Consider the following 11,736-nt stretch of genomic DNA (forward strand, 5'->3'; position numbering starts at 1 on the left):
AAGCAGCACAACTGTTTGCAACATTGATATTAATCAGAAATGTTTCATGAGCATCAAATCCTCATATTAGAATGATTTCTGAAGGATCATGTGACACTGAAGACTGGAGTAATGATGCTGAAAATTCAGCTTTGATCACAGGAATAAGTTACTATATATTCAAAAAGAAAACAGTTCCTTTAAATGGTAATAATATTTCACAATATTACTGTTTTTACTGTATTTTTTTGATCAAATAAATGCAGCCTTATTCTTTCACAAACATTAAATGGACACCCAACTTGAACAGCAGTGAATGTAAAACAATAAGCACTGATATATGTTTCAAACAGCTACATTTACCTCAGTATGTTGCATGTTTATTTTTATAATCTCAAAAATATGAGTTTCAAAGTCTGACCAAATTCTGCCTTTAAGTCTTCAAAATGTCTTACCATGTAATGAGATAAGAAGACATTATGTCCAGTTTATTCACACTGACCATGGAAGATGAATTTGAGCACAACGCATTATGGGATACAGTAATCCGTGCAGTGTGCTCTGTTAAATACTACACATTTTTGTATTCTATGCATACAGTGCACACTTCACATACTATATACTGCAGGAATAGTACCTTTGCACAGCCTTTGCTTTGTTGGTAAGCGGGTTGCACAATGGAGGTATCGCCCCCTGTAGGGCATGAGAGGTACTGCTTTCTCCTGTGGTTTCTTTTGCAGTCCAATAACTTAAACTGGAAATTTCATCAACAACTGGGGTAAATGAATGTCCAAGTCCAGGGGTGTCCAATCCTGCAGAGGTCAGGTCCATCCCTGCTCCAACACACCGGTCTGTAATGATCAAGACCTTCATGAGCTGCTTCAGTCGGGTTTGATCCGGAAGGTAGATCTCCAGGAACGGGATTGGACACCCCTGGTCCACGTCCAACCAAAAATGAACTAAAAACTATATCACAACTGACTTCTATAGAAAAGGGAGGAGGACTGACTGAGAGAAAGCGGCTTGCGAACATGGGTTGCGGTTGTAATGAAACCATCTGTGGTATGAAGGTGAGTGATGGTCAGTGGAATTAAAATGTCTGGGTTGGATTTTAATGCTTGATCTCTCTCTTCTTCCACTTTCCTGTTTAAACTCACTACCAAAACAAACCCGCCATCATCTCAACAGAGGAGAATCTTGAAGCTAATCCAAAACCATGTTTACAATTCTGGCAAACTGTTTTACGTTGACATATTTGACTCTGAAGCAGCTTTCCTGTTTGCATTATGAGTGTATGTTTCAGATCAGTTATTCTGGAGGGTTTTACAGGTCCTACAGACCTTCAGCTGAAATCTACAGTATTTTGGGATCAATAAAGTTTTTTTTTTTTGGCAAAAATTGCAATTACAAAAATGCATCCAGAAATTTTACTTGTTAAAAACAATCACTAGCCTACGTAAAAAAAAAAAAAAAAAAAAAAAAAAAAATTATATATATATATATATATATATATATATATATATATATATAGGCCTATATATATATATATATACACTGCCATTCACAAGTTTGGGGTCGCTAAGATTTTTTATGTTTTTAAAAGAGTCTCTTCTGCCCACCAAAGCTGTGTTTATTTGATTAAAAATACAGTAAAAATTGTGAAATATTATTCCAGTGTAAATCAGCTGTTTTCTATGTGAATATATTGTAAAGTGTAATTTATTCCCGTGATCAAAGCTGAATTTTCAGCATCATTACTCCAGTCTTCAGAGTCACATGATCCTTCAGAAATCAGTCTAATATGATGATTTGATGATCAAGAAACATTTATGATTATTATCAGTGTTGAAAACAGTTCAGATTTCTGTGGAAACCGTCATACATTTTATTTCTCAGGATTCTTTGATGAATAGAAAGTTCAAAAGAACAACATTTATCTGAAATAGAATCTTTTGTAACAGTCTTTACTGTCACTTTTGATCAATTTAATGTGTCCTTGATGAATAAAAGTATTAATTTCTTTAACTTCTTTCCAAAAAAAAAACTTACATCTTACTGACCCCAAAATTGTGAACGGTAGTGTATATATCTATATATAAATATATAACCGTCTAAAATATGTATATATTATTTTATGCCATTTTATAAAAAAAATTGTTTAGTACAGTAGTTAAAAAAGTTATCATTTAAAAAATATATACATAATTTTTGTGTTTTTGTGTGTATAGATAGATCGACAGAATAGATAGAGAAAGATATAGATAGATAGATAGATAGATAGATAGATAGATAGATAGATAGATAGATAGATAGATAAGATAGATAGATAGATAGATAGATAGATAGATAGATAAGATAGATAGATAGATAGATAGATAGATAGATAGATAGATAGATAGATAGATAGATAGATAGATAGATAGATAGATAGATAGATAGATAGATAAGCTTCATTTTATTTTTATTTAAGCAAAATCTAATTTATTATTTGGGGCATAATCATTTATTATTATTACATCAGCTATGCCTGATTAACACACACTGTTTTAACCATTTAAATCATGCACATAATAAGAGGTGCCCACAGTCAACAGGAAACGAGGCGATTGAGTGTCTCTGGATCTGTTTCAGTTCAAGGGTAAAGAGGAAAACGAAGAGAGCGAGAGACAAACAGAGGAGTGTCAGGTTGTCCTGTGAAAGCTTGTACCGGGACAGGAAGTTGACCTCGTTTGAAGAAGCAACTGGCTTCATTTAACAAAGACATGGACTTACTGTGGCCAACATGAAATCAGACTTAACCCTCTTTTTAAACTCAGTGTTCGCTATTCCAAACATTTATCTTAATCTGAAGTTTCAGCACTGATATTTCTTTCACTGCACACTCTTAAAAATAAAGGTTCATCTGTGGTTCCATGAACATCCATGGAATCTTTCAATTCCACAAAAGGTTCTTTAGATTATTAACATGTTCTTCACACTAAGAAACTGTTCACCGAAAGGTTCTTTGGGGAACCAAAAATGGTTCTTTATGGACGCGCACAGAAGTGGTGTATCTGAAGATAAAGTATACATAGAAGTTTCCAGGAAGACTCACACTGGTTTAATGAATGTGAATAACAATAAAGCTACAAATCAGAATGTCAAACAACAAGAAAGGAGCCTCCCGAAATCACACAGACTGAGACGTGAACTGTTTGATGGGTCAGTGTACATACAGTACAGTTCCCATCATCCAACCCCTGTGTGACCCTCACCCAAACCACACCAAACACAGGCCTGTGAGTGATTATCACACACACACACACACACACACACACACACACACACACACACACACACACACACACACACACACACACACACACACACACACTCAATCAGCTCCTCTAATCAGGATCTAACCACAAAAAGGCCAACCAGGGGTCGTTAGGTACCTTTTCTGATGACATCATCAGACTCCTGTGGGTAACCGGAGCTGGACCGGCACTGGCGGCAATACAGGGCCGTATATCACAGAGTTTCCCAATAACCGACTGTTCGTGGAACAGCCATTTATCAAATGAAAGGCCTAGCTCTCTGTGTGTGTGTGTGTGTGTGGACTCTGATATAAACATAAGTAATCTGTTGAGGTAGCTTTAGCAGTGACAGGGCAGTCAATCAGGCCTCCGTCTACATGTCAGCCTGACAGTTTAACAGTTCACGGGAGATTTATTAGACACGGGTCAGATCAAATAATATATCCCCAGTCTGCTCTTGTTTAGAATGACTTAGCTCTATTGATTAGACTCACCCGCGAGGCCCGGTCTGACATGGGCTGAACTCACAGGAAACTGAGCTAAATTGCCAAACCACAACATATCATGCTTTGATAATTCAATGAGATGTTCTTCATCTATCATACAGTGAACGGCTACAGCGATTCTGGAAAGCTGGATCTTAAAGACGTCTCAAAGGAATAGTTTAGCAAAAAACGGGAAGAAATTCTGCCATAACTTTTACTCTCATGACGTTTCAAACCAGACTGTGATCAAACTGCTCATTTGCATACAAAAATGTAAGTCAGTCAAGCTCTAGAAAGGACTCATAAAACCATAATAGAACTTTAAAAGTGGTCCATTTTAAGTGTATTTTACAGGTCAAAAATTTTAATAATCATGAAAAAGAAAAAGAATGACATGAGTTTTTTGGGGTGAACTATCCTGTTAACTATCCCGTAAAATAAATAAATAGGTTAAAATAGTAAATAAATAAAAAAAGAGATATAAATAGGCTACATTAAATTAGGATAAGTAAGTAAATTAATTAATTAAACTAAACTAATTAATTCAAATAAAATAAAGTAGTAGTGAGTAGGAAAAAAAACTTAATACTTATAGAAATTTATATATTTTCTAAATAATAATATTTTCAATTGGTGTCGTGTATAGTATACCAGTTTAAATTAGTATAAATTCGGTCTTAATGCATGAAAATATATAGCCTTTTAATTTTGGGGATGGCGGTTCCTTGCACGAGGATGATAATATTTAGGGTCCGTTGCATTTTAAAAGATTAAGAATCCCTTTCAGGCGCAAGGCAAATCATTTTGACTACTAGTTTGAACAGTAATTTGTTTAATGTTATGAATTGTCCGACTTTCTGTTAACGATATCGTTTGGTATGACATCAAACGGATGTACATTTCCACTTAACCTCCACGAGGTCGATCACGTGAGCCTTTAAATTTATGTTGAGCTCCTGCAGCTATTTCCTGTTACATTACCCTGAAATAACACTGAAGCTTTGCAGTGGTGCCGTCGACAAGCAAAAGCACTGCAAGAAACCAAAACATTAACATTTAAATACATTACTGAGTAGACACATTCTGTATTATGACATTTAGACAATGTAATCACTCCATAAGTACAATAGGAAAACGGTTCTGACAAGCTAAGATCACTATCAACCATTATTTGGATACAGGTCATTTCAGAAAAGCACACACACACACGTTGTGTTTTCATGTTTTGTGGGAACTTTCCATAGACATAATGGTTTTTATACTGTACAAACTGTATTTTCTATCCCCTTACACTAACCCTACACCTAAACCACCCATCATAGAAAACTTTCTGCATTTTTACATTTTTAAAACAAAAAAAAACCTAGTATGATTTATAAGCTGTTTTCCTAATGGGGACCAAAGACAAAACCATCTTTGTGGGGACATTTTGTCTCCATAACATAGAATACCTGAACCGCACACACACACACACACACACACACACACACACAATGAGCTACCAATACAGACACTTTTCTACAGTTACTGACCTGCAGTGACACAGACGGACAGTCAAAGCCACGCAGTCTCCAGACTTTTGTCAGTATGGTGATGAATAGCCTACTCACAACAAGAGATTAGACAATAGAGAAGGCTACTAGTTAAGTTGTCACTGGTGTAAAATCATATCAATAACAAATGAATAGCCAAGGATCTCCCTCAAGCAAAGAAGTTTTCTAAATATGTTTTGTCATATTTTTAATGACAGTAGTTTCCAACAGTCTAAGTGTAAGTGTATACTATTTTGACATAAGCTAGTTACCATAAAGTGATAGAAACAAGGCATTTGCGCATTCTGCATGGGGAAGATCTTGAACTAGCCTACATGGCTGGATTTGAAAAATTGCCGAATAAAAATGTGTACTATATTAATTTACTTGAACCATATTTATTTGAAGGAAAATGTATTTAGTTTTCCTAATATCATTAGCCTATTGATGTTGTTGTTGCGGCGTCATGTCTAAGAAAACCCCTTAACTTACCCATGAAAATGACTGTAAACACAGATGTCTAGGCTCATTACTTGAATTACTCATTTTATTTGACATTGTTTTGTGTTAAGAAAACGAAATGTAGCCTACATTTTAAAACTAGCCTAACTTATACATTTGACGTGAAACAACCGATCTGCGCTCGCTCAAACAGACTTATTATTACACCATTTAATAAACTATTAGAGTTTTATAAAACTAAGAAGTCTTTAAAGATTTTTTCAGATATTTAATGATTTCGTTATACAGCTATGTTGTTATTATGTGTTTTTTTTTTATTAATTTATTTAAATGCCAGTCACATTACAAACAATGAATTATGTCTAGTCGGTTGTTATTTGTTGTATGCGTCGCTGCGTTGCGTAGCAGCTGCGCACAGTGGATGTCCTCGAGCACATTTCCGCAATGAATCCTGGGAGGAATTGCGTATTTGGCGGAATATTTGAACAATTTATACAAATCATCAATCCAGGCTCACGATGGGAACGAAAAGCAGAAATAATATAACACCAACTCTATGAAATATTGCGCTGTATACATTCCGAATAATCCAACAACATGGAGGGCAGACGCAGTCAGGATTCACAATGCGAGCGAACTGACATCGCCAAACTGACGCAGATGAAGTCGAAAGTAAACAGATTGAAACGGAGCCCGAAAGCAGCGACACTGAATCCCGGGCAGATCCGTAACACAGGTACCAAACCACCCGAAAAACACTTATTATCCTGCTTTTCTGTGCTTTATGCCGCATCTAACGCATGTGTGAAAGCACCAACCTTTTCTATGAATGTTACTGCTACATTGTTTATTCCCGTCGGAAAGTATTTAGCCATTCCTGTTGTGTAACTAATTTCGTAATTTTGTAACGTATTTGTTATGAAATTAAACATTTTAATGAAATAGTAGACCAAACTACAAACTAAAGTAGATTTACATTTATTTTATTTTATTATTGAATCGTGTTTTTACATTTTGTCAAACAACATAGTAGAAAAGTCCCACATATAAAATCACTATTAAGTTTTTAGTTTCTGCATTAGGGGATTAATATGCATTGCAAAACCATCAGATACAGCCATGTTTCTTCACTAAAGCATGTGTTTTTGAAATGCCTGTGTTTTATAGCAGAGTTCAAAACACCTACACGTCCAGCAAGAGGCCAGTTCAGAAGCCTGATACCTGACGACTCCCCCAGCAATGATCCTGATTCTCATCAAGATATTATATGGGATACGACATCTCCGTCACCCATTCGACATGGTAATAATGTCTATTGGAATTGTGCATTTTTGAAATTCCTCTTTAAACATGCAGTATGACAGAAGTGTATTTATCTTCAGGTCGTGTACAAAGGAGAACTGCAAACGTCAGAGCGGTGGATATATCGGACATTGCCAATCGGATCGCTCCAAAGGTTTGCTCGAAGAACTGCTACAGTGCTTGTGTTTTCAGGTCAAAATATAAAAGTGTGTGTTTTGTCATTTCTTTGATTGTAGAATGGAAGACTAGAAGAAGTGGACTCCTCTTTACTGCAGTGGATTGGAGACAGTGCCATTCCCTGCACACCGGAAGTACGACAACCCAAAGCCAAGCCTGTGTCGACAAAGTAAGCCACTGTTCTGTAGGAGGGGGAATCTTAAGGCTAAGTCTTCTTGCGTGTGTCTGTTTTTAACGCGTCTTGATCGCTGTACAGTCTGACATTAATAACAACTGAAATCCCACAGTCTGACATGGCTTACAGCGTGGATCATATTCATACAGTCTAATAAACAAACAATCATAAATGACTACTATAAATAATGCACACGACTTAAGGGTGCGTCTCAGTCAGCTCCCAAGTTCAGTAGTCAGGGCACTGATCAGGGAGTCATAAATCCCACAATGCACTGCAAAAATGCTCAATCCACCTTTTTCCTATGCCCCATGACGCTTTGCGTGAATGAAGGGTGTAACTTCCGTTAAACTGTAAAAAAAAATCAGTGAAGTGTTCACTCTATGAACACAATAGTATGCTGCTTTTTAAAAACTGGTCACAATGAGATGACATTATTCTTCTATAAAATTTTAATAATTTAATAATATTTATTTATTTATTATATTATTTTCTCTTTTTATTTGGAACTTAAATATAGGCTGCAATCCAAAAGATCTTTTTGAATTATTTGTGACAGGCACAAACAGCTTCACATTGTCAAATACTATAATCCGTCAAGGTGCGATGATGCATTTTACATTTTATGCATCAACTACCCATTTACAGTAAAAGATACAGAAAAGTGCAAATGTATATCATATTAATGCATTTCGTTATTGTCCATATTCGTCTAAATTCTGCTGTTTTGTATGTCGCAGACAGAGCACTGTAGAAGATCTCATGCGGCTGGCGAAGCAGTTTGACTTCAACATGAGGCAAGATGAAACTCAAGAACAGAGCTCGGATGAACCAGCTTCACATGGTGACCGATACACAACAGCTCACATCGGTTCTGTCATGAAGAGTTCTGCTCTCGAACCCAATGACAAGAAGCCTGTTGATGAAAGGGGGCTTAATCAGGAGATGGAGGATGATCTTGATTTCCTTTTTGATGGGCCGACTCAGCAGCTCAGCGGGCGTCTCAGTCAGGCGTCGAGTTTTCATACTCAGGTTGTCCCTGAGAGAAATGCTGTGAACGCCTGTGATTCACGAAAAGGTTCTTCGTTCTGTCCGACAGCAAACAGTGACCGTAAGCAAGTTAATAATGCTGATGATTTTGATGACGATTGGAGCAGCGACGGTTTACTTGATGACTCTTTGCTGTTGGAGATGACGCAAAACCCAGATCTGTTTGCTGCACCACAGCACAGTTCAACACAAAAACAAACTCACAAGAATCAAACTGCCTTAAGTGTAATGGCAAACAAATCGCAAGAAGCTAAAAAGGATGTTAAATGTGGCACACTTCAAGGGCAAAAGGCGAAAAGCGAACAAACTTTTCAGCTGGATTCTCGGATAGAGGCGAAGCCTTGTGGAGGGTTGCCTAGAATTGGAAATCACATTGAAAATAATTGCACAAATCAGGTTTTTCCCATGGGTAAAGCTTTGCCAGTTGCTCCAAGCTGCTTTAATGCCCAAAACGCAAAAACGCAAGTACGACAGCATCCGGTTATTCAGAATTCATCTGAACTCAACAATGTTTCCTCAACGCGCCGTTTCCATTCAAACACCAAAGAGATGCTGCCGTCCACCGGCCTCAGTACTATAAAACCCCTTCATTCAAAGCCGCCCAGCACGCAGCAAAATCCAAACTCTGGAGGTATTGGACAAAGAGAAGAGGATGGCGTTACAGGCCAAGATGGCTTCAGTGATGTTTTAGATGAAGACTTGGACTCCTTTTTTGCATCTGATGACATCTGGGATGACGGAGCCGAGGACGATGATCTGTTTTGTGAGGCGTGTGATAATCTTGAGGAGTTACCTGGCAAGTCTGAAACCCCAGACACAAACGGCCAACACAACACCACAAAAGCAGCACAAAACAAACCGTGTGATACGGCTAGTCAGAAAACTGTATTTGCCCATCCTTATCCACCCAAAAGGCCGGCTGTTAATGTTTCCATGTCCAGCGCAAACACATCAGCGTCTCTGTACGGGCAGAAAGCTCATGCTGTGAATTCTGGGCCTACAGGACTCGGCTCTAATGTGTCATGTGACACAATGAGACCATCTGGCCCCTTAAGTAATGGGCCGTATAAATTTAAACAGGTGAGCAGCTCCTCACAGCAGGGTCACGAGAGGGGCGTGTTGGCCGTCCTCCAATCAGATGTGAGAATATCAGACAGTCACCAGTTCAAGAAGCCACACAGCGACTCGTTCAGGTCTGCGCCGGGCCTCGCCAAAGGTACATACTCTTTGTTTTATTATGGTTGCAAGTGGCTTTTAGGGGTATGATATCTTTAAATGTCTAAAGAACTACAATAGGGTAAAAAAAATTAAAATCTAGGTAGACTTTCACTTAAATCAAGCACATTTTCCAGTTTTTCACAAGGGCACAAGGGAGAATCCCGATGCACGGATATCAACATTTTGGCCAATACGATAATTCTTTATATTTGAAAGCCGATAACCGATATATTGGCTGATAAATCTAAATCCAAATTTGGATATAATGTTTGAGAGCCTGATTACAAAAACAAAAGTCTCACAATTAAAAGCCATGTACCAAGCACACAATTATAATGTTCTCATTGTAATGTTATGTAGCCTATATGACAGACTAGCGCTGCACATGTTGCACTTTACTGTATTTTCCTTTTTCGAAGTGATTCCAATAATATTTCAAGCAATTCAAAACCATCATGGCGAACAGCGTGCATCTGAATGGTCTCTGTATTTGTTATTTATCAGCTTTAATATATCGGCCAAATTTTCTTATCAGGCCGATAACTATAATATAAAAAATGAACATGTATCGGCCGATACAGAGATGGTGGCCGATATATTGTTAATTCCTAATATTTAGTCATTTTTATTTATATATGATCAATAGTAATAAACAATATTCACTACTATTGTCACATAAGGTCAATAATTTTACAGAATAATCATAGATTAGTTGACAACAGTTGGTTGGCCAATGTGCCGTGCAGTTCTTAAACATATGCAAAAATCAAACACCCATTACACACCAATACTGTATATATAATATATTATACACTACTAATCAAAAGTTTGAGGTCGGTAAGATTTTTTTGAATGTTTTTTTTATGGCTGTTAAATCATTTTACAGAAATGTAATATTTACTTAATCAAATACCCTTGTTGGTGTTATATTCACCAAATATCTGACTTTCAAAACTCTCCTGAAGTGTTGCTTATTCCGTGTGTGTGTGTGTGTGTGTGTGTGTGTGTGTGTGTGTGTGTGTGTGTGTTTTCCGTAGACGTGTGTAAGTCTGAAGCCGCGAGGTGCAGTGATGCTGAGATCGAGAGGAAGAAGAAGCAAGCTATGGAGAGGCGGAGACTCAAGATGCTGGCCAATCAGAACCTCAGAGCTCCTTTCTGATACAGCGTTACTATGGAGATGTACAACAAAACAGACCTGCAGAGGTCTATGTCTATATAAGAGTTCTACATCACAACTAAAGCTGTTCCCATTATAAACAACAAACCTGTGCAGTTTCATGGATCTAATTGTCCTGCATCATGCCACTTGTTTGTGGACAATGTTACCAAAACTGTTGGAATAATGGCTTTTGCTGCTTTAAGGGCCATTCTTATGTGTAGAACATTTAAATGCTGATCTAAGGTCATATGGTTTGCCATTAACGTTTCTGTTTGGGCATCGGAGATCCTAGATCAACATTTTGTTTTTGATAAACATGTATGATGACGTTCTCAATGGATCCCCATTGGTTACTAGAAAATCAGGAGGAGCTGCCCTGTTCACTTCAGTCACTTTAATGCGAATTTGATGCATTTCTAAGTAAATTGTATAATAAATATTTCCTTCAATCTGTATCTTAAACATTTTATTTTCACAATGTTTAAAGGAAATCGCTCTTGTTCAGTTTATAATGAAGAAGACATTTTAAAAATGTTGGTTGGTTGATTTTTACTGTTTTTGTCAATGTACAGTCTTTGTAAATAAGAAGCCCAGAATAATAAAGTGACTTCAAGTAAGTGATGTACAGTATTTATTGAGTTGGAACTGTCATTGTAATCAAGGGAATATTAAATCATTTACAAATATCCTGTATTTCATCTATATGCTTCGTTTCAGAGTCGCATCAGGAGCAGCAGATTGAAATGGCCAAACTGACACTTCATCATAATTCATCGATTTTTCAGGTTCTCCCGGTCATTTTGAACATTCATTTTGGACATTTGGGTGCTGGGGTTTCCAGGCCTGTGATTGGTTGTATAAACTGCTAAGACTAGTCTAAAATTTTTTCTTTAAGACTGTT

The 11,736-nt window shown here is 37.1% G+C and overlaps 1 protein-coding gene across 1 annotated transcript; it reads left to right on the top strand.

Annotated features, from left to right (window-relative positions):
• The first annotated feature begins 6,155 nt into the window (after positions 1-6,155).
• etaa1a (ETAA1 activator of ATR kinase a) lies at positions 6,156-11,452 on the top strand. The gene is made up of 6 exons (XM_084401589.1): positions 6,156-6,490; positions 6,922-7,056; positions 7,137-7,210; positions 7,293-7,402; positions 8,149-9,674; positions 10,714-11,452. The coding sequence occupies exons 1-6, from the start codon at positions 6,352-6,354 to the stop codon at positions 10,833-10,835; spliced, it is 2,106 nt and encodes a 701-aa protein (XP_084257715.1). The 5' UTR covers positions 6,156-6,351; the 3' UTR covers positions 10,836-11,452.
• The last annotated feature ends 284 nt before the right edge of the window (positions 11,453-11,736 follow it).

The sequence above is a fragment of the Rutilus rutilus genome (genome assembly GCF_951802725.1).
Source record: "Rutilus rutilus genome assembly, chromosome: 2".
Lineage (NCBI taxonomy): Eukaryota > Metazoa > Chordata > Actinopteri > Cypriniformes > Leuciscidae > Rutilus > Rutilus rutilus.